The sequence below is a fragment of the Tamandua tetradactyla genome, chromosome 12 (genome assembly GCF_023851605.1).
Source record: "Tamandua tetradactyla isolate mTamTet1 chromosome 12, mTamTet1.pri, whole genome shotgun sequence".
In the NCBI taxonomy this organism is placed as follows: Eukaryota; Metazoa; Chordata; class Mammalia; order Pilosa; family Myrmecophagidae; genus Tamandua; species Tamandua tetradactyla.
The window spans coordinates 65034115-65056976 of NC_135338.1; the positions used below are offsets into that span (position 1 = coordinate 65034115).

At 58.5% G+C, this 22862-nt stretch overlaps 1 protein-coding gene across 1 annotated transcript; it reads left to right on the forward strand.

Annotated features, from left to right (window-relative positions):
- Nucleotides 1-3421: 3421 nt before the first annotated feature.
- Nucleotides 3422-19861, forward strand: LOC143651435 (exocyst complex component 3-like protein 4; the record flags this gene model as incomplete). Its single annotated transcript, XM_077122317.1, has 13 exons — nucleotides 3422-3675; nucleotides 7440-7855; nucleotides 9524-10178; nucleotides 11271-11382; nucleotides 11673-11795; nucleotides 12117-12217; nucleotides 12358-12438; nucleotides 13052-13166; nucleotides 13682-13801; nucleotides 13897-14049; nucleotides 14642-14763; nucleotides 15884-16034; nucleotides 19736-19861. Coding segments are annotated over exons 1-13 (2514 nt in total), but the record flags the coding sequence as incomplete, so codon positions are not given.
- Nucleotides 19862-22862: the final 3001 nt, after the last annotated feature.

Below are 22862 nucleotides of genomic sequence, written 5' to 3' on the forward strand. Positions count from 1 at the left end.
ATAGATGCAAATGTTCCAGGAAATGTTCATGATGATGACTATGCAACTATGTGATGATATTGTGAATTACTGATTATATGTGTAGAATGGAATGATCAATGTTAAGAACGTTTGCGTTTGTTTGGTGGGTTTTGGTATTTAAAAACAATAGATATATTAATATAAACAAAGCGAGATGGGCAATGTTTAGAAAGTGTGTGTGTAAAGATTTTTCTCATAAAAAACAAATAAAGAAAAAATAGGTGTAATGGGGGGAAAAATAGAATAGGGAGCACAATGGCTCCAGATGATGTCATTAGAGGTGATCTAATCACTGAGCACGGGCAAATGGTTCCATGCTTGGTCACAGAACATTCCTAAGAAAATGGTGGCCTTAACAGACAATAGGCATGACTTTAGAATTCTAATGAGGTAAAGGTCACGTATAGGTTAAAGTTTAAGCCCCTGTGCATGGCAGGCAGGCCAATTTTGGTTAGCCGTAGCTCCATCTAGTAAGACAACAGGCTTTGGGGACGGTTCCTTCATTAATAAACATTAGGGGCTGTGTTTTGTGATTACAAGACCCTCAAGTTGTCAAACAGGTAAGGGGGTACAAGTGGGGCCAGTCACAACATCTTGCAATCACAAGCAAATGGTCAACACAGCTGGGTTCAGTCATTCTAGGTATTTCCTTCTGGCTATTCTACAATGTACTAAAAAATAAGAGATTCATTGATACAGCAATGCAGTCATCATTATTTGTTGAATCTTAATTTATTATTACATCTCCAACTTCCACGTGAGCACCCACTGGGGAGATGAGATGTGAGGCTCAGAAATGTAGAGAAGATGGCATTGAACCCAGATCTGCATGACTCCAAGAGCTCTCGCCTCTGCACAGCCCAAGCTGCCTTCCACAGTGGGTGGTCCTGCCCAAACCAGGGCTATGGCAAGGTGCTGGCATTCTCTGTTCAGGGGGTCACAGGGGTACAGGGGGGCTATGGCTGCCTAGAGTGGAGGTCTGGGTGGCTGGTCAGAGGAGGAAGCACTGAGGTGGGTTCTGAAGGGGTTGGGTACAGGAGGCAGAAGACTGCTGGGCCTGGAGGTAGGTGCAATGAGCAGGGACCGCTGCTGAAGCGGGCAGAAGGACAGGAGTCTGGGCAAGGAAGGAAACGCCTAGCCTGAGCTCTGACCCATTAGACCTGTAGTAGAGCTGCGTATAAGGTCACCAGGTCTGGTTCAGCCGAACTGGGTGCCAGGGTGGGGACCCCCGGGCTGGCCAGTGTTGGGAGCCTCAGGCTCCATCTTGTTCCCCACTGCTGATCCAAATTGCTGTTTTCAGCCAGGCTTGGGTGCTGTTGTTCAGCCATTTCAAAGATGAGTCCAAGGGAGGGTTCTTGGCTGGTGGGGCCAGTGTTTTACCTGGAGCAGGTCTTGAGTTGTGTGCTGGGACCAGGGGACAGGCAGCTCCACTCAGGCTCAGGCATCACGGCCCACCCTGACTCCCACTGCAGCCTGCGGAGGCAGGGGGGTGGTGGTGAAGCAGGAGTGGGGAGGGAGTGAGGTGGGGGTGGGGGAACATTTCACAGGGGCAGGGCCAGGACTTGCTGACATGGGAGATGCAGGGTGAGGGAGATGGGGGAAGCACGAATGCCTTTGGATTCCCGGTATGGCAGGTAGGGGGTGGGGTGATGGTGATATTGGTGGAGATTTAACCCTCACCAGGCAGTGATTACCCATTTTTTTTTTTTTTTTTTTTTTCTTTTTAAGAGAGAGGGAGGAAGGGAAGGAAAGACAGAGAAGGAAGGAAGGATAGAAGGAAGGAAGGGAGGAAGAAAGGGAAACATCTTTAAACATTTTCTTGTTTTATTATATTTTGTTTGTTTGTTTGTTTTTTACATGGGCTAGGGCCGGGAATCGAACCGGGGTCCTCCGGCATGGCAGGCAAGCACTCTTGCCCGCTGAGCCACCGCGGCCCGCCCTGATTACCCATTTTAAAGACAACTTAACCTGCTGAAAGCCCTGCTGAAAGACAGCCAAGCCCAATCCGAACCCCAGGCCAGTTCCTCAGGGACTGCAAATTCCTGCAAATCCCCAGACTTTTCCCCCACCTCCAGCTTTTCAGGGACGTGCTTCTTAGTCTGGGAGCCCCCAGGGGGCACCAGGGACTGGCATTCCTCACAGCAAGAGACCTAGGAGAGATTATTGGCCCCTCTCTCCAGCTGCGTGCCCGTGAGCAGGTTCCCAGGCCACCAAGTCTCAGTGACCCTCTGCAGCATGCGTTGAGAATTTCTATCTCACGGGGTTGGGAATTCCCAAAAAGGACAGAGCTGCGACTGGAAGCCCTGGACAGTCACCTCGTCCCCGAGCCTCACCTGATTTCATCTTGAGTTATGCCTGTCCCTCCCATCTCTGGATCCTTCTGACTCTGTGTTGGAGGCTGGTGGGCATAGCAGCCCAGGCCAGTGGGAAGGGCCCTGTGTCTTTGAGTGTAACTGGCCAGCTGGGTGCCTCATGGCCCCAGGTCAGAGAGGGGAGGCCAGGGCTGGCGGTCTAAATGGCTGAGCAGAGATCTTCCTGGAGTAGGTGCCCAGACTGGTCCATCTGCTGTGTATGAGCCTGCAATATCCGTTTTTGCTCTTTTCTGTGCCCCTCCCTTCCCAAGCACCATCCCTCTCCACATCACAGCCCCAGTGGCTCCAGCGCAGGTTGGGACAGGCTGGGATCTGTTCTTCTTGGATTTTCCCTGAGTTCATTTCCTAGGACGCTCATAGAGGAATCCCCCCATGAAGAGGTAGGGCTGCCCCTTCTGAGAAGGCTCAGGGACTCACCCCACAAAGTGTCTTTGGCCAGGTGCACCTCCTGCTTTCTGGCAGGCCTGCGTCCCCCATTTGAGGCTCAAGTCCACCTCCACACATTTGCTCAGGCCCTGACCCCTGCCCTGAATGCCACCCGTCCTTGCCACTCAGTGTCACCCTGTCTGTCCTCTGGGGCCACGGTCTCTCTGGCTAGCCCCTGAAGCCCTTGGAAATGTCCAATGGCTTGCAGCATTTCTCCTCCCTGTTCCCTAGAAGACCTCACCCCACCCCCAGGACAGACCCACCTTGCTACCCTCCTGGCCCTCAGCTCCAGGCAGGACATGGCGGGGGGCCTGGGGTGAACCCAATGGGTAGGCCTGGTGCCCACCTCTGCGGGAGGGTGAGTCCTTCTGGGCTCCATCTCTGTGGGCACAGTGCACGGGGTGCTCCCCCAGGCCGGTGTCAGTTCTTTCTGATTTGTGTGACCACAGGAAGGTTGTCCACAGGAGGCGGGGGCTGTCCCGGCTTAGACCACCCCATGGCCTTGACCTCCGGCATGCTGTCCTCCCCTTGCTCCCCTCCTCTGGCCCCTGGCCCTCCCCCTTGGTTCCTGACCCTCAGTCTGAGCCCTGAATTCTCAGAATCAAAGGACAGAGTGAATGTCACTGGGATGGAAAGGGGATAGAATATTTCTGAAAGTGAAAGTACGGGGGAGGAAGAGAAGGGTGGGGTCAGTGGGTGCGGGTTCCGACCACAGGTGTGAAGTCCCTGTTGTTTGTCACTCGCTGTGGTTCCCTCCGTGGCACCAAGTCCGGGGTCTGGCTGTGAGGGCCCCACTCAGGCAGCTCCCCCAGGCAGCCTGTTCTACTGCGGAGCCAGGGTCTCGTCCACTTAGCAGGTATGTTCCTGGCAGGTGGGACAGGTTGGGGAGGAGGGCAGGGCCTGCAGGGGCTGCAGAAGATTCTGGTTCTGCCCGTGGCCTTCGGGTGACGGCTTTGGAGCCCAGGCCGACTATGATGGAGTGCCAGCTTGGGTGGCAGGGAACACACACACACACACACACACACACACACACATACATACAGATACACACACACATGCAAAAGCACATAGACAGATGAACATCCACAGATTGACAAGGAGAAGCTGTTACAGGCACATGGAGGCACACAACCACAAGCACAGAGTCACGTACGTATGGGAGACACACTCAGGCCAATGCACAGATGTGCAAAACAGCCACACAAAGATGCAGACACACACATGAGCGCACACTAAACGTGAGACTTGCTCATCTGCCTTGGGCCTTCACCGTGTACTTGTCTAGCTGGGTGCTGGGTCAGGCAAAAATCCTGCCCTGTGGGGCTCCTCGTCAAGGGGGAGAGACACTCCAGACCCTACAAGTGTCCTTCAGCCATGGGAGAAGTCCCCAGGCTGGAACCAGGTCCCAGGCAAGGGGCGCTGAGTGTCGGCCGGGGTTTAGGTGGTCAGGGAAGGCCTGTCGGAGGAGGAGCCACTTCTGCGGAGCCTTGGGGACTTGACAGCCAGATATGGGCAGGGAGGTTCTCCAGGGAGATGTTCATGGCCATGGTGAGAACATACACCCTTGTTTTGTCCTCATTTCCAAGAGACTTCCAGGTTGTAAGGGACGACTGCAAGGGAGGTCTGTATTTTCCCAGGAAGCCCCTGATGCTCTTTGGAGATAATCCGAGGGGGTCCAGGAAGAACACAGTTAGGTGGCTGGGCGGGGAATCAGGTGATTGGGGGGTGGCAGGTGGAGAGAGGAGGGGACATGGGCTGGGCAGGAGGATGGTCACGGTAGGGGAAGTGACCTGCCTCCTGGACTGGGGCTGAAGAAGAGCGCTGAAGGGAGGGACAGCTTCCTTCCTTCCTGCTGCTCAGGTCTGACAGCTCATGGGGGCCTGGGTAGGAGCTCCCAGTGACCGCATCTGCTGTTGGTATCGCTGCCCCACCCTGGCGCATCAGCTGAGACAGTGAGTTTGGGCCCTGGGCCGGGGGTTCAGGGCCTTGAAGCTCAGCCAGCTCTGAGCCCCAGGCAGGGAGCCGAGGTCAATAGTGGCGATGCTGTGGACAGAGAGACAGAGGGATAGAGGGAGCCAGCCCATCAGCCAGAGGTCATGCTGGGTGGCAAGGTCAGCAGGTGTCTCAGTCTGATAGGCACCCGGATGTCCCTGGCTAGTGCAGCTGAGGAGGGGAACCTCAAGGTGGTCGGCTCGCCCCTCCTTCAATGGGGTAATGAGGAGGGAGGAGGTGGATAGAGGGAGGCTTCCAGGCCCAGCCAGGAGGCAACCTGTCCCCAGGGATGGTCCTGAGTGGCTGCTGAGCAGATGGGTGAGGGCAGAGGGTGCATGCAGGCTAAGAGACACTGGAGGTGAGGGTGCACATGCCCGGAACCTGAAACCTAGGGCAGATTTGGAAAGCACAGAAAGCAGACAGAAGGGGCATGGCCTTGGCCGAGGCAGGGAGGCTGGGCTTGCAGGGGACAGAGAGGAGACTGGAGGGGTTCAGGTGTCAGGGAGGCCCAGGAGGGATGGTGGGGAAAGTTCAGTCCAGAAAGGGAGGGCTCTGAATGCCAGGTGGTGGCAGGGCTTGGCCTGAGGGCAGAGGGCACCACGCAAGGGTTTAAAGCACGGGAGGTTCTCACTGGGCTAGTGCTTCGGGAAGGTCAAGGAAGACTTAGGAAGGTGCTGAGAGCAGGGTCGAGGTGGAGTGGCAGGCAGAGTAGGGGCTGACTGGGGACCTCAGTGGCCCTTTGGGGCAGCTCTGGTTTGAAACAAGGGTGGTAAGACATCCTGGCGGAGGCTAAGCCTTGTGACCTTGCAAGGGACCCACCGGCCTAGCTGCCCGTCCTTACCGCAGAATCTGTTCTAGGATTCCAGGGAGAAGCACTTCCAGCAGTTGCTGGATCCCACTTCTGGCATCTGGGAATCGCCACCCCGGGCCCCTCTGCCGGGAGATAAGATGCCACAGACAGTGATCAGGGAGACCCAGGGCAGGGGATCCTTGGCTCCTGGATTTCCAGGTGGACCCCTGAGCTGTGTGGCATGAGGCAAGACCCTACCCCTCTCTCAGCCCCAGTTTTCACATCTAGGAAACTGGGTGAATGACACCGTGTAATCCTGTGGCCATGTGGATCTGATCTGTGCCGGGCTTGGCCGGGCGCCCAGTGGGAGCCTAGAAGTCAGAACCATTCCGTTCACCCCCCCCACCCAGCGTTGCTGGGGTGTCAGACCGTTTGTCTAGTGCTGAGAGGGGCCCCAGCAGAGAGAGGACAGCGGAGGCCAGTACAAGCGGTTCCCAAGCCCGCGCTCCCTTGCCGTGTGTGAGTGGGGTCAGGAGCAGGGCCATGTGCCCTGGTATCAGGGGAGGGCAGTGGTCAGAGGCCCTCCAGGTGCTCCCTGTGCCCTCCTGTAGCCCCAAGGAAGGGCGACTTTGGTCGACCCAGGCAAGGGTCATTCCACCCAGGCAAAAAGGCCTGGTGCCCACTGTCACCCAGGGATTGGGTGCTGGCTTTGTCTTGATACTTGAGGTAAGGTGGGGCATGGAGGGAGCCGAGAATCCTTGGCCAATGCCCCCCTTTGATCTTTGGTATCTGCAAGCACAGTGGGATAAAGGAGGTTCCAGCAAGTCTGGAATGTTCCATTCTCTCCTAGTCCCAGCCTAACCTAAAGCCAGAAAAGGAAACACCAGGCCCCTCTGGGTGGAAGGATGTGGGGGTGGAGCCCTGGTCGGGCCTCAGAAACCAGGATTTGGGAGCTCAGGTGGTGGGGGTGTGAGGAGGGCAAACTTTGCCCAGTACCCCATGCCCTTGGGCTCCCCCTGCACCCCCTGAGGTCTATGGTTCTGGGCAACACCATAGGGTGGCTAGGGATGGGGGAGGCCGCGTTCATAGTCTCCTCCCAACCCCAAGTTAAATATGGACTTGGGGTCCCTTCTGCCACCTTCCTGCTGACCACGGGAAGCTGGGGGTGACCTAGCTTGTCACCCTGTGGTCTGACCTCGCCTCTGTCTCTGCTGTCTCTGCCGCAGTCCAGGAAAGGGGATGGACACCCACAGAGGGTCCCTCCTTGTGCTCCTCCCTGAGTGGAAACAATAGGCCTGTTTGGATAATGTGGGTGTGAACTGAGGGCTCTGGAGGGTGGTGAAGGGGGTGGGAGCGGCATATTAGGCTGTAAGAGCCCAAAGTCCTGGGAGTCCTGCATGTGGCTGCCGGGCCCAGCCCCTATCTATGGGCTGTGGGTTTGGGATGAGCCCCAGACATTGCATGTTGAACTACCCTCTCGAATTCTGTTGAGGAGGGGCATGGAGCAGAGTCTGTCCCAGAGGGCCACGTGAGGAGTTGTGCGGTGTGGGGGGGCATCTGGAGCAGCACCTGCTGGGAGTGTCAGCAAAGCTTTCTATTGGCTGCCCACACCTCAGCACTCAGCTGGGGCTTGGCCCAAAGAAGGCTCCAGCCATGAGTGCTGTCTGGTGACATTTCCCTTATATAGCTTGGTGGCCACTTCCTCCAGGAAGCCTTCCCTGATCAAGCCCCTGGGCCCGGCCAGCCCCACAGGTCTCTCCTGGGTTTCTGCGTCTGTTCCCTAGGGCTGAACACCACCCGTACCCCCCAGGCCTCTTAAGTCTTGTTTTCACCCTCAGCTGTCCTGTCACCAAGATGCCATTGCCCTGGATACTGACCTCTGGGCCCGAGCTGCCGAGCTCCCAGGACCCGATCCAACAGTTGCGTCCAACACGGGGTCCCAGACCTGTGAGCGGCACCCACTGCGAGGACACTGCGCGGCCCAGACTGGGCACCTTTCGGCGGGCTTTCTCCTGGGGAAACCAACGGGCCTCGGTTGGGGACGGTGCCAAGGACCTGGGCTTGTTCCGGCGCAGCTCCCGCTTATTCCAGTCCTTCCGATGGGCCCGGGACCAGGGTGTGGTTGCCGTGGAAGTTCAGGTTCCCACTGCCCCTGCGGTGGCCCCCAGCCCCCCGGCATCCTTGAGGGGCATGGACGGGGTCAGCGGGCAGGCACCAACTGGTGTCGGGTCTGAGGAACTAGGACCAGAATCAGGTGAGAACCTCACAAACAGCACTGAGCAGGGGGGGAAACTGAGGCCAGGCCATGGAGCAGCAGAATCCTGGCCTCCCAGTCCCTCCTGATATGGATCAAATGCATTGTTCTCTGCCCAGTGTACATAACAGCCAATCCATGGCACCCAGGTTTCAAAAGGAGAAAGAGTTTATTGCTATGGAAGGAGAACAAATGGCCCATCAGCCTAAAATCTGTCTAAAATTCTGATAGTTTTCTAGTTTCAAGGGATGGGCAATATATAGAAAGTGTATGTATTAAGATTTTTCTCAATTAAAAAAAAACAAATAAAGAAAAAATAGGTGTAATGGGGGGTAAAATAGAATAGTGAGCACAATGGCTCCAGATGATGTCATTAGAGGTGATCTAATCACTGAACACGGGCAGATGGTTCCATGCTTGGTCACAGAACATTCTTAAGAAAATGGTGGCCTTGGATGATAGGCATGACTTAAGAAATCTAACCCGGTAAAGGTCAGATATAGGTTAAAGTTTAAGCCCCTGTGCATGGCAGGCAGGCCAGTTTTGGTTAGCTGTAGCTCCATCTAGTAAGAGAACAGGCTTTGGGGAGGGTTCCTTCATTAATAAACATTAGGGGCTGTCTTTTGTGATCACAAGACTCTAAAGTTGTCAAACAGGTAAGGGGGTACAAGTGGGGCCAGTCACAAGGTTTTGCAATCACAACCTAAAGATCAGCACAGCTGGGTTCAGTCATTCTAGATATTTCCTTCTGGCTAGTGTACAATGTACTAAAAAATAAGAGTCATTGATATAGCAATGCAGTCATCATTATTTGTTGAATCTTAATTTATTGTTACATCTCCACCCTCCATGTGAGCACTCACTGGGGAAATGAGAAAAGTAAGGCTCAGAAACATAGAGAGGATGGCATTGAACCCAGATCTGCATGACTCCAAGAGCTCTTGCCTCTGCACAGCCCAAGCTGCCTTCCACAGTGGGGGGTTCCTGCCCAAACTAGGGCTATGGCAAGGCACTGGCATTCTCTGATCTGGGGTCACAGGGGTACAGGGGAGCTATAGTTGCCTAGAGGGGAGGTCTGGGTGGCTGGTCAGAGGAGGATGCACTGAGGTGGATTCTGAAGGAGGTGGGTACAGGAGGCAGAGGGCTGCTGGGCCTGGAGAGAGGTGCAAGGAGCAGGGACTGCTGCTGAAGTGGGCACTAGGGCAGGAGCCTGGGCAAGGAAGGAAACGCCTAGCCTGAGCTCTGACCCATTAGACCTGCAGTAGAGGTGCCTGTAATGTCACCATGTCCAGTTCATCCAAACTGGGTGCCAGGGTGGAGAGGCCAGGGTTGGCCATTGCTGGGAGTCTCAGGCTCCATCTTGTTCCCCACTGCTGATCCAAATTGCTGTTTTCATCTAGGCTTGGGGACTGGTGTTCTGCCATTTCAAAGATGAGTCCAAGGGAGGGTTCTTGGCTAGTGGGGGCAGTGTTGTTCCTGGAGCAGGTCTTGAGTTGTGTTCTGGGACCAGGGGACAGGAATCTCCACTCAGGCTCAGGCATCATGGCCCACTCTGAATCCCACTGCACCCTGGTGGTGATGGATAGGGGGTGGGGCAAGGTCTACATGTCTTAGTTCTGGCCGAGGTCCTGGGTCCCTCTACCCCACATACCTGCCTGTCCCCTGCAGAAGGCAAATCCGTGGCCGACCTCATCACTGAATGGCAGCTGCTGGCTGCCTTCGAACAGCTACAGCGCCTGGAGAAGGGGCTGCTGGCCGCCAAGGCCTCTCGCGCCTTTGAGCAGAACCCCACTGACTACGGGAAACGTGCCTGGGACGTGTCCATGCATTACGACAGGCTGGGTGAGGAGATCAGTGCCATTGTGCGTGAGACACTTGCACTAGACGGCGTAGATGGCGCTATGCTCAGCGAGCTGGCCCGCGTGGTGCGCGCCGAGGAGGAGGCCCACCCGGTGTACTCCGCAGACGGCGACTTCCTATGCACGCCGCGCCGCTGGCGCCAGCGCTGGGAGGACGCGGTGCAGCAGAGCGCACAGGAGCGCGTGCAAAGCGTAGCTGTGAGCGAGGCTCCAGGGGAAGCCGAGGGCCCTTCTCACTTGGCGCTGCTCCTGGCCGAACTCGGCCGCGTGGTCCGATGCGACCTGCAGAAGGTGTGGAGGGACGTGCAGCCAGCATACGCGTCCGCCGGCTTCCGGGCATGGGAGACCTACCTGCAAGCCTTCCACCGCGCCGTGGCCCAGCGCCTCCGGGAGCTCGCGCAGGACCCCCGTGGCTGCGAGCAGCCCTATGTCCTGCTGGATTGGGCCACCAACGTCTACAGCAGGTGAGGTTACAGGCCGGAGCACCGCGGGACAGGGATGGGCTGGCACTACCGCCCTGGGATTGGGGAGGCCTTCAGGACCCTGGGCTGTCACAGGGCATCTTCCTTCTCCCTTTCCTTTTGGGGCAGGGCCTGGTGACTCAGTCCCAGACATCCCCCTGGGCCTGTATAAACACACACATACGCATCTCTGGGCCTGGAGGCAGCGGGGAAGGCCATGGTGCACTTTCATCTCTGGGTTTCCTAAGTGGTCACTTGCAGGCGAGTTTCCCAAGGCGGGAAGCATTGGAGGCCAGGGTTCCACTAGGGCAGAGGAACCAGTTAGAAGGTCTGTCCTATTCTGCTCAGTACCTTTGGGTGAATAGAAAAGGGCAACCCTCCTGGTAGGATACAGCCTGGCACTCACATCACTTAGTATGCATTCAATTACATCCCCATCCAACTCCTTTGGACTGGAATCTTTGTGCAAGGCACAGGCTGCTAGGAGCCTCTACTCTGAGCTGTGACGTGGCAATGGATGTTCCCCTCCTCCCCTCGTAAGAGCCCTCCCACCTGCACTGGCAGGAGGTCTGCTGGAGGAAGGGACCCAGAGACCTCTGACCTGTTCACTTGTCCTGTGGCCCAAGGCAGGTACCTGTCCTCTCTGGACCTTCCTGGGGTGGGCTGGTGGCGGCAGGTTCCTGAGCTCTGTGGTGCTGATGGTGGGGTTGGTAGGAGCAGAGGCCTAGAGTCCAGTCTTGGGTGACCTCCACCATGAGGGCAGAGGTCACCATCCAGGCAGCCTGGCCCCCAAGTCACTGGACAGCCGACTACATGCCCTCATCCTCACACAGCCGGTTGTGAAGAGTGCCAGGAAATGGAGCACTCAGAAGCTTCTGGGAGGGAGTATGGCAAAGGACCCTGGAGGGCAGGCCTGAGTGTGGGTGAATGTGTGAGTGTGTGTGTGTGAGTGTGTGCACATGGCCCAGGTTCAGGAACCCTATGGGGAGAGTGTCAGTCTTTGAGCCAGGCCCAAGGGTAGTTGCGGGGGGCAGCTGCTGCCCTTTGTGGAATGGGAGCCTGCCCATGTCCTCAAGCCTGCGTCCGGCCTTCCAGTTCTGTCTTACCGGGTGCTCCAGACCTGCCACTCCCCTCAGAGCCGCTACCTCCGCTGCTGCCACCAGACGTGTGGGATCGACTAGAGAACGACTATGCCAGATTCCTGGAGGTGAGGACCAAGCTGGGCCAGCTTGGAGGGGCAGGTCTGGACAGCAGGGACATGGCCAGACCAGAGGGGCGGGGCTGAAGGGGTGGGGCCAAGCTGAAGGCTCCAATGGACTGCTGGAAGGTGCCCTGGGTCGCCTTGGAAAGGTAATGCACACACCGAGGCTGCTCCTAGGGGTGCCGGCCTGTGGGCCTATGACCCTGTAGCTGGGCTTCGCCCCAGAGGGCTCTAGACATCGCCTGGGAGGTCCACCTACCTGCCCGGGCTTCACTGAACCCCTGCTCCCCACGCAGATGAAGATGACCAGCTGCTTCGAAAACATCCTGCAGCTGGAGCAGAGCTGCTGGGAGGCCGCTGAGGCCCCCGACGTGCTGCAGGGCCTCTACCACCGTCCACTGTCCATCGATGTGCACATGGTGCGACCCGGGCACCAGGCAGAGGGGCGGATGTGTGTGTTCTGGCTTCAGGCTTGGGGCACTAACCAATCCTGACCTCCCTCCCCATTGCAGGGGGCGTGATTCGGGCCCCCGGGGCACTGGGCAAGGCTGGTAGCCCGGGGGAACATTCCTGGCTCGGCAGGTGGCCAGCACGTGTGGGGGTGGGGAGGGTTGGCTCCCCAGGGGGCTGTCGCGGGCGCGGGAGCACCTGGAAGGAGCCAAGGGAGAGCGAGTTGGGCTGGGGACATCGGTGGACCAGACAGGGGGAGGACAGGCGCTGAGCGCGTCCCATGCTCGCAGCTCGTGGACCAGCACGTGGAGGCGGCCCGCGCTGTCTCGGCGCAGCTGGAGGCCACCACCTTGAGGATCTGCGCGAGGGCGTTCGGCCTCTTTGTGCCCAGGTGCTGGGGAAAGGGGCCGGGCCAGGGGCCAGGTGTGAGCACTGGGAGGGAGCGGCCCCATCCCAAGGCATGGGGTCGGGTGGGGACCTTGAGATGGGGCCGGGCTGGGTCCCCACGAACTTGGCGCCCCCCATCCCCAGTTTTGAAAAGGCTTGCGTGGAGTCGGGGGCGGTGAGCGAGCCGTACCTGGGCGCCTACATCAACGCCTGCGAGCAGCTGAGGTGGGTCTCGGCGCCCGGGCTCTGTCGTCCCAGGCGCGGCCTGCAGGGGGCGAGCGAGCGCAGGGAAGGCGGCTGCAGAAGGCGGCCGCGGCGGGAATGGGCGCGCTTGAGTCCCGGGCATCTCCATCAGGGGTGGCACAGGCAGGGAGCCTCATTTGAAGGCGGCTTCCGGGCCCTGACCCTGAGAGAACCCCCACCTGTCCTCCTGTGTTCCTGGGTTATGGGAACTGGCAAGAGCTTAGGCCTCAGTTTCCTCAACATTGAAATGAGGACATAGTCACCTTCCGGAGGTGGGGGGGTAAGTTATGAGGCTGAAAAGGAGAGTCCTACCTGTGCCCGCCATTCTCCACTGCTCTGTCACCAATGGGGATGGTGTGCTCAGTCCAACATTGCCAGAGGGGAGTTCTGCCATGGGCTGGGCCATGCCTTCTCCACTGACCTTCCTATGATTGGCTCTGGGGCTTTGGTGCTGTCTCCTCATTTGTCTCTGCCCCCAAGATACAGTGTGGTCCCAAGGGCTGACCTTCACATTGTAGTCTAAGTGAATTCAGTTGGCACGGTACCCAGCCTGTGCCCCTTCACCCTTTCTTCACCTGTCCTGGCCCCTCCCCAGGACCAGTCTCCCGGCCACGTTCCCGGGAGCCTTTGACGAGCTGCAACAGCCCCTGGCAGCAGCCATCTGCAGCTTCCAGAAGCAGTTGCTCCAGGTCTTGCAGCGCGATGCACAGGTGATTGGGACGGACTCCCCGCCCCGCCCCAGACGTTTGAGGCCTGCCTGTCTTTCCCCACTTTCCATGGGCAGCAGGTCACAGTGTCCATGTAACTCCAGGGGCCATTTCAGTGCTGTGTGTGGGGAATGAGAGAGGACCCAGGCAAGTTCCCAGCTGAACAGGGACAGTCTCTACCTCTCAGGGTTGACGACCCAACCCACATGGGTGTGAGCCAAGGGTATGTCTAAGAAACCAGACCTCGGCTCTCACTGGCACCTGGAGGCCCAGGGCACACCCTGGGAGCGATTCCTGGCATAGGCCTAGTGACCTAGTTCCCGAATGGAGAGGAGATGGTACAAGGGAATCTGGTGGAGAAGAGACCAGGTAGCAGCCCAAAGTGCCCTCCTGGTGACAGATTGTTGCTGTATATGAACGGGGCCTGCCAGGAGGGACCAGGCTCCATGTGGGGAGGGGAGGAGAGTGTGGTGGTGGAAAGCACAGGGTGGGAAGACTCTTTTCTCTTGGCCCCACAGCCTCTGTTCAGGGTTGTGTGCAGCAAGTCCTGGCTGACAGAGGACACGCTGCAGCCTGTCATGGACAAGGTCGTGGCCTTTGCCCGTCGTCTGTCACATGTGACCCCACCGTGCGCACAGGTACGGCAGGACTGTGGAGTGTGGGAAACGTGGGGGCCACAGGCGGAGCGAGTTCAGAGCACCGCCCCAGCTGACCCCCACCCGGGCCCACCCAGGAGACTCTGCACGAGCTGCACCGCTACGTGGTCCGCGAGTACCTGGCGCAGGCACTGAGGCTGTGCACGTGCATCTGGAGCTGTAAGCGTGTGACCGCCTCCCAGAGGATGAGCCAGGACTCCCAGGCCATTGATGACACGTTCCGAGGCCTGGTAGAGTAGAGCCGGCCTGTCTCAGAGCACTTCCACGCAGGATGACCTGCCTGCTGCCCCTCCATCCGTGCCCCCAACGTGGGGGCGGATTCCACGGGCCCTAGCGCAGTGTCCCCCTCCACCAGTTGGGAGGAGGGGCTAGGCAGCGGGCAGAGCTTGGACGGGGCCAATTTGGGCATCACTTTGCAAGCATTTGCCTACCAGTTGTGGGTCTGTGGGGGAAGGGATCAGGGTCACAGCCACATCTGGTGGGCGGAGACCTTGAAGCTCATCAACATCCCGCTCCCCCCTTTGCTAGGCAGTTGGACCCCACGCGTGTGGGACTTCCCGCCGCTCTGCCTGGGCCAGACACAGTTTTCTCACATGGACCAAGAAGGCAGAAGCCTCTGCCTATTGCGTGGTGGGGAGGGAGAGGAATAATGCGTGGCAGATGAGCCCTGGGGACCAAGGCCTCGTCCCATCCTCTGGGAGGGGCTGCAACAGGGCTGAGAGGTGCCCAGTGGATGGCTGTGGGCAGGGGCAGCCAGGGGCCTCCCCTGCTGTGTCCCGTGGAGGAAGGGCCCGCCTTGCACCCGCCACCCTGTCTCTGTAGGGCTCTGAGGCCACGTGGCTGGGCACGGCCATCCCGTGTGTGGCCGATATCCTGGGGGAGACGAACAAAGACAACATCAGGAGCCACCTGGAGAGGCTCATCTGGAGCTACCCGGACATCAGGTGTGTGCCTCACCTGCTCCCCACTAGGTTTTGACCCAGCACCGCGGTGATTGACGTCTAGGGAAGGGGCCCAAGTGGCTGCGATGGGAGGAGCGGAGTGAGAAGCAGGGGAGTCTCTAGCTGGATGTGGCAGGTGGTTAGCAGCGCCCCAACGGGCCTGGACCTGTGCGCGCACGTGCAGAGGGCCACGGGGCCTTCGAACCACCCGTGCACCTGTTCTTGGCCTGTTGTGGTGGGAGCAGTCACGGTCCCAGTCCCCAGCGTCCGAGGGAGGAGGTGCACCGGCTTGGGAATCCCGTGGGGCGGCGTGGGCCGGCCTGGAGTTTGGGGAGTCTGGGGGAGGAGACTTGGTGCCACTCACAACAGTCTGCTGGGGAAGTGGCCTGGCCCCAGGAGTCTGAGAGGGACACACGTTCCGCCCAGGGGACAGCCTTCTCTGGGAGGTTCGCTGCCATTGAGACCCGGCTGGGAGGAAGGAGGCTTTGATCCCGGGGTGTGTGTTGGGGAGACGATGACTCATGGAAACCAGTGGAAATCCCAGCTCGAATATCTCTGTGGCCTTGGAGATTCCAGGAGCGGAAGGCTCAGAAACCCCCGGCCCAGCCTCTTCCCGACCCCACAGTGTCCCGAACGAGTTTCCTGCCTCCAGCGAGCACAGGCTGGGGCCAGGCCAGTCTCCCAGGCATTGGCTCAGAGGGACCAGCCCTCGCTCCTGGGCTCCTGCCTTCAGCCCTCGAGTCACCCCACCCTTCCTGGCCCTGTGCCTTGCTCCTGCCTCCATGGTGCCTCTCTCCTTTCTGCCTGGCTGGATTCTGCCCAGCAGTGCTACCAGCAGGAGGCTCCAGCCTCTTCCCAAGGCCCACGCGCCCCCTTGCCCCTTGCCCCTTCCCTAGGGCCCTGCACCCTTGCAGACCCAGCCATTTGCACCTCATGTACCAGTACTGCCCCTTCTCCCCTTGGCCATTTCCCCCCCTCACAGACGCTGCTCTGGGAACCCTGGGTGCACTCATCCTACAGCAACAGCCCAGGGGAGGCCTATACCGTGGGGTTACCATGTCCTGGGGCTGAGGGTGTCCGTGGAGGTGTTAGGTCTGCAGTGAGGGGGCCGCTGTCTCTGCAGGTGGGAACACATTCGGGCCATCCTGGCACTGCGCGGACTGGGCCGGCTAAGGAACCAGCGCCTCTGGCGGCACACCCAGGACCTGTTGAGGGCGGAGGGCCCTGAGACCACCGGGACCACCAGGGACCGTGTGCTTTTTGGGGAGATCAAGGTGTGCCTGTCTGTGAATGTGCCACTTTCCTGCCTCTGTCTCTCCACTGGGTAGAGGGACCTCAGGCTCAGGCGTGTGGGCATAGGTGAGTGTCAGCCACCCTCCCCCAGGCACCCATTCCCAGGCTGGCAGCATCAAGGTGGGAGCTCAGGGAGTCACTCTCGGCCCTGCGCCCCTCCCTGAAGCCGAGTCATGGAAGTTTTGTCTTCAGCCGTGCACGGCTGCGGGGGCCGAAGAACTACGGTGCTAGAGGCATTTTAGGAATTTGCGCCAGAGTCTCCTGGGGGCCAGAGGCTCCCTTAGTGCTACTCCCCGGGAGGCCTCCCAGCTGACTGTCCTGCACCACCTCCAGTTAAGAATAGGGTATTTATTTTTTAAATAAATGGGAATTGAAATGTAGCCTCCCTAAGGAGGCGACGCTGCCACACTGGCTGGGATGGAGGCCTGGGTCCCCGCGCACCGAGGACCAGCTGGAGGTCCCTGTGATGACTCTGTGTGTTGGACAGCCCTTTCCTTCCTGTCGCCCCATTCTATGGATGGGGAGACTGAGGCAGGTCCTGAGCATAGAAGGCCCACACCTGCTCACTGACCTCATGCCAAAGGACCTTGGTTCAGCAGGGTTGGGTCCTGCTCTGTCACCTTCTGGGCTGGCTGTGTCTTTGGTGGACAAGGAGTCAAGGCTTGTTCTGCAGCTTGGGGTATTTGGGTTGGATGTGGGAGGGACTTCCCAGTTGTGAAAGTTATCCAGTTGCCCTGCATGCCCCGTGGAATGCTGGCATGTGTGTGTGTGGGTGTGTGTGGGTGTGTATGGGGGGGACGGTGATCCTGCAGATCTCAGCTCTGGCTGGAGAGGGTCAGGGGACTGTATCTGTGACTACCAGGAGACTACTTGAATGTGCACCCTGCATTTCCCCTGCCCCCCACTCCAAATCATCTCAGGGAATGCTAGGCATAAAATTTGGCCCAGCTTGCGGGGGGAGGCTGCTGGGAAACCAATTTGCATTGGCAGCCCCTGGCTGGCCAGGGGGGCTGAACCTCTGAAATGGGGAAGGTGACAGGGAGCGGCTCAGACAGGCTGCTACAGGTGCCTCCAGCACGCCAGCTCCCCCGCAGCAGACCTCACCTGTCTCCGGGCCTGACCCCAACCTTGGCAGAAGGGGAAGGGCAAGGTTAGAGAGGGGGGTTACTATAGGTGGGCCACGTCCCGGATGCTCAGTAAAGTTGACTCTCTCAGGGATAGGGCAAGGGTTCTGATGCTGTGGGGCCCCCGCGTGGCCGACCCAGCTCCCACCCAGCACCTCCTGGACCTTACAGTGTGGACAGCCAGGAGGGTGGGGGCAGTGCTCAGGCCATTCTCCCCTTCTCCCCATCCCAGGCCCAAGCACAGAGCTGCATTTCTGAGGGGCTCCGGAGAGAGTGGGTTGAGTGCTGGGGGAGGGTATCATCTTCCCTGGGAGCAGGTGCCAGGGTACTCCTCCCACCCAACCGTGGGTGCCCTGGAGTTGGGGTCAGGGGCGGGGCAGGCAGGGGGCTGGAGGGAATCTAAACCTCCCTGGGCTGTGAATCCAGTAGGGTGGGGTGAGGAGGTTGGGGTAGGTGGGGCAGAAATGAGGAAGTGGAGAGGTGCGGGAGTTCCCAGCTTCAGGGCTGGGTGTGGGGCAGGGTGCATGTGAGTCCTGAAACACTGGCCAGCCATCCTGGTGGCCATAGGGAAACTGAGGCCTATGGGTGGCCCGAGAACCTCAACACAGGGTTAGGACATCCAGAGAGGGTGACCCTGCCCTTAGGGGAGACATCCAAGGGAAGGGCAGGTGATTGACAGGTCAGCCTCTCCCCTGCCTGACCCCACAATGGGACAGCAGTGGCTAGCAGCACCCTGGGTAGGAGTTGCAGGGCAGCAGGTGGGGGCGTGGGAAGCCTTGAAATGGTCGGGCCCTGGGTGCTCTCACCCCGTTTGAGGCTCAGGCCCCTCTACAGCCTCTAGCTGTGCCTGACTGAGGCCCTGGGCTGGACGTGGAGGGACCTGGAAACGTGTTTCCAGGCCGGGGTAGTGAGGGGGTGGAGGGATGGGGGTTGTCAGTCATGGCTCTGCCTCATTCCAGTCATGAGACTTGGCATATTCCCTCTCCTCTGTGTATTTCAGCTTTTCCAGCTGTGAAATGGGGATGCTTCCCAGCTGGGAGGGTGACATAGTGTGAACCCTAAAGCCAGGCTCCTGCCCCTTCAGAACCCATGTTCCCAGGGCTCTAAGAAGGCCATGGTTCAAGAAGATGCTGAGAAGGTCTTGGGTGCCGGGTGAGGACCCTAAGTGTGGATGACAGCCCGAGGTGGGTAGGGGTCACTGAATAGGGAAGAACCCAAGGGAGCTGGGAAGAGACGCTCAGCATGTCACGGTTCCCTGATGGCACGGGGGTTCAGACTGACCAGGACTGTCTTCCTGAGGATTTAGAGGCCAAGTGACAGGAAGTCAGGGTCTTCCTGGCAGGAACCGTGTGCACGTGTGTACTCAACGCTCTGCACTTGTGGTAGGTGTGCACACGGGTGTGCATGTTCCGTGTGCCCAATGGCGTCTGGCGGCTGGGTTGATGTCCCAAGGCCTTACCGGGGTGGGAATGAGGCCATGCCCAGCTCCTAGGAGAGCGCCTTCAGTGGGGCTGAACACCAGGGGGTGATTTGGCTCAGGCCCAGGTCTCTGAGTGCTGACCTTTCTGTCCTGGGGCAGGTCCTTGGAGGCCTTGCAAAGAGCCTGGAGCGTTTCCTTGGCCACCCTGTTGTCTAGGCTAGGCATGGGGGCCTGGGGGTGGGTTGCTCTCAGAGAACAGCTTCCGGATTCACTGGCCAGATTGTCCTGCTGATAAGGAAGTATACGTGTGTGTGTGTGTGTGCGCGCGCGCATTGAAGGGATATGCTAGCCCCTTTCAGAGCTCCTTGGATTGGAAGAGGCTTGCCTGGCCTCAGCCCCTCCCTAGGACAGCATAACCTGGGGACATCTTATTCTGCCTGGAGAGCTTGGAACCCAGGCCTGGCCAGATGGCCCCTGGTTCCCAGCCTCTGCCTGGCTTCCCTCTTTCTTGCCTGAGTGGCTCAGCTTGACCACCGGTTTCCTGGGTTCCTTCGTGAACAGGAGGTGGCTTCCATTTCTGTCCCTGGGCCTGCTCTGAGAAGCTTCTTGGGCTTGGGCCCAAGCCAGGCTAGGAGAGCAAAGGGAAGGCACAGGGTCCAGAGGGCAGGACGGCCCAAGGCAGGGTGCCGAGGTCTGATGAACTACAACACACCTGGCCAAGGACAGCACGTGAGGTATTGGGAGGGGAGGAGATGTGCATGTCCTCCTGCCTCAGGCTGGGCCAAGCGGCCCTCGGTGGCTGCCTCTCCCTCTGGTCCTCTGCTGCCCGGGCCCTGCCCCTGCTCCTGCTGTTGTGTGTCGTGGTGGGAAAGCCCTCGAGGTGGAGTCCGCAGGACTGTTTGTGGACCCCAGCTGTGCTGGGTTCTTACTGGTCACCTGGAGGTACCTTCCTCTCAGACTCTGTCTTGTCTGCCACGCAGGAGAGAGGGTCCAGCCGACCCGAGAGCTCACAGGTCAATGAGCCTGGAGGTCCTGGCACAAAGGACACACCAGACATGGCGGTCAGCCGTGGCATAGCGTGCCTGGATGGCCTCTCCCTCTTCCTTCCTCGCCTGGTGACCCTGACCTTTTCTTCCAGGCCCCCGTCCTTGGGAGGCCCGCTGTACACTGGAACGGCGTCCTTGCTGCTCTGGGATCTGGTCTTAGATCTTGCTGCAGGATCTTTCCCTGCTGCCTGAGAAGGGAGGGACGCTATAGGGTCACCACAACTATACGACCTAACCGCCTTCCTTTGTTGCCTCAAAGAGGTGCCTTTGGAACCTCCGGCAGGGACAGCTTGGAGACTTGCCCGCCAAGGTCAGTGTCTGTCTGCCAGTTACCTCAGGCCTGGGGGCGGGGCCAGGGCTGCCCACGCCCCACCCCCACCCCACCTCACGACATTGTCCTTCCACAGTCACGCGGTCTGCAGGGCTGGGCAGCTGTCTTGTGACCAGCCCTGCAGTGAGACGATCATGGACTCCACAGGGGGGACCAGCCCCTCGTTGCACAGCTGAAGGCACACAGCAAGCTCTGGTGGCACAGGGCCAAACCACCCACCCCACGTCTGGAGGGTCATGTCCTGCTGGATGACAATTCAGGCACCCCTTAGTAGGGAGTATTGATTGTGGTATGGAGGGAACTTGCCTGGCAGGAGCCAGGATCTCCTGTGGGTGCGTGCCCCCAGAGTTCTTAGCCCACCTCCTGGGTCCCTGCTCTGCAAACACTCGTGGGGAACCAGCCTTGGACAAGTCACACCCTCCCCTGGGTCCACTCCTCTCCTGGGGTCCCAGGAGCCTGCAGTAGCCATTGCAGAGACCTGTTCTCCTCCTAGGACTTTTCTCGACCTGCACATCCACCCACCCACCTATAATCCTTTTCAACTTTGTTGAAACTTTTCAGTTTTCAGCGTATTTGAGCATCTGTGTGTCACCTCACATATGACCTATATCATGTGCACAGACACTGAAATAAAGAAAAAGGTGGGCTAAGAAAAAAAGGTTTTCAGTTTTAATTGTGATAATGTCTTAGAGCATATTTATAAGGTCCAGTATTTAAAAGGGTCAATAGGATATAAAGTGACAAGTCTCTTTCTTGTTCTTCTTCACTCTGTCCCCTTCCCCAGAAGCAGCCAGTGTTACTGGTCCTTGTAGGATTCTTGAACTTGTAAAAGGCAATATTTATCCAAAGAATATAACAGGAACGGTGGAATTTCCCCTCAGTGAATTATGTTTTTCTTGCTTCCCACGGAATCCATGCAGTGGTTAAGAGCTCAGCCTCTGGGTTCAGATACCCCTGGGCTGGAATCGCAGTACAACACCCACCTAGCTGTGTGACCATGGACAAATTACTCCACCTCTCTGGGCTTGGTCTCCCTGTGTGAAATGGGAGGATGACATAGAAAATACACATATGAGGCTGGGAGACCAGCCTCCTGTCCTTTAAGCCTGGAGGCATCCTCTGAGGATGAGGCATCCTCTGAGGATGTGTCAGTGCCATTTCTAGGAGGAAAGACTGAGGGCGAGGAAGACTGAAGCCATGTGTCCAAAGACACAGATGGACATGACAGAATTGTCTGGGGTAGAGCTGATCCCATACCCACTCCCACATATGTCTTCCTTCCCTAAAGTCCAGGAGCCTGGACCTCCTGGCTGTTGGGTGAGGTGATGGGAAGTGACGAGCCCTGTGGTGGTTTGGGGCAGGCTCTCTCCTTTCCCCTTTCTCCTCCTCTTTCCCCCTCCCTCCGTGCTCCATGCAGTGCTGGGGTTCCCACCAGAGCCCCTGCCATGTGACCAATTTCTGTTATGTACCGGCCAGGGCCCTAGCGGTCTAAGGCTCATGGCTGTGTTCCCGGAAATCATGGCAGCTCTGGGAAGCGTCCACGGTGCTGTGAGCAACAGGGCAGTCCCAGGCCAGAAGGGGTGGGAACCAAACTTGGGTGGTTGCCCCACTCTCTGCTGCCCAGAGTCTTGTGAAAGGCCCTATTAGAAGAGTGAGCTGGCCTCCCCGAGGAGAGTCCTTGAGGCCTTTGAGTTCTGCCTCAACGCCTCTTCCAGGAAGTCCTCTTGCACTGCACTCCTTGGAGGGCTGCCAGGATTGGGGTTCTGTTGTCTCCTGGTCTGTACTCTCTTGTGCAGGCCCATCTCCACCACAGCAAGTGGGTCAGGCCCTTTGAGCACCTTTGGTGAGCATTCCCCCTCAGGCCTCAATTTCCCTGTCTGCCAGACCCAGAGTCGTCCTTGGCATGGCTTCCTCTTGGGAGAAAAGGAAGAAGCTATAAAATAAACAACTCCCCATGGGTGGAGGGGTAGGGAAACAGCCTGCTGGTGTGTGCCTGGTCTGCTGACTATCCTCAGCCCCTTCCTTCAGTGAAGGGACATGCTATGAGTGTGGCTCCTGGTCAGCTGTCCTGGCCACCCAGGAGAGCTGACCAGGAGCCACCCTATGGGCCTGGGGGAGGCCAGCAGACCCTAGCTGAGGCTCCGTATGCTATGAATGAGCTTGGGCAGGTCACTTCCCATCTTGGGGAAGGCTGGGTGGCAGCAGGGACCCTAGCCTCAAAGCCTCAACCTATGTATCCACTAACCTCTCTGAGACTCAGTTTCCACATCTGTCAACAGGGGATAAAATGGCTCTGCCCAGTGCATTTTGTGAGTGGGACATGCCCTGGAAATGTCCCAGGAAGGAGGCCCAGGAAGGCTCTCAATGGGTGCTGATGGCCCGAGAAGTGAAAGGGAGAAGCAGGGTCAGGTGCCGCGTCCTGACAGCCAAGGTTAGGGCAGCGGGAAGCACAAGTCATCGTGCAGAGGGAAGTGGGTCTGCGGAGGCCTGGGCTGCCTGGGCCAGAGAGGGAGGGGCCGTGTGGACACTGAGGAATGCCTTTTCCAGCCTCCTGGGGAGTCCACCCATGGGCAGTACCACCCTTTGACCCAGGCCATTTGTCAAGCCTTATGGCCAGGCCCTGCTGACCTTTCTGTCCCGGGGCAGGTCCTGGGAGGCCTTGCAAAGAGCCTGGAGCATTTCCCTGGCCACCCTGTTGTCTAAGGTTAGGCGTGGGGGCCTGGTTGTGGGTTGCTCTCAGAGAACAGCTGCCACATTCATTGGCCAGTTTGTCCTGCTGAAAAGGAAGTGTACGTGTGTGCGTGTGTGCGTGTGCGTGCATTGAAGGGATGTGCCGGCCCTTTCAGAGCTCCTTGGGTGGAGGAGGCTTGCCTGGCCTCAGCTCCTCC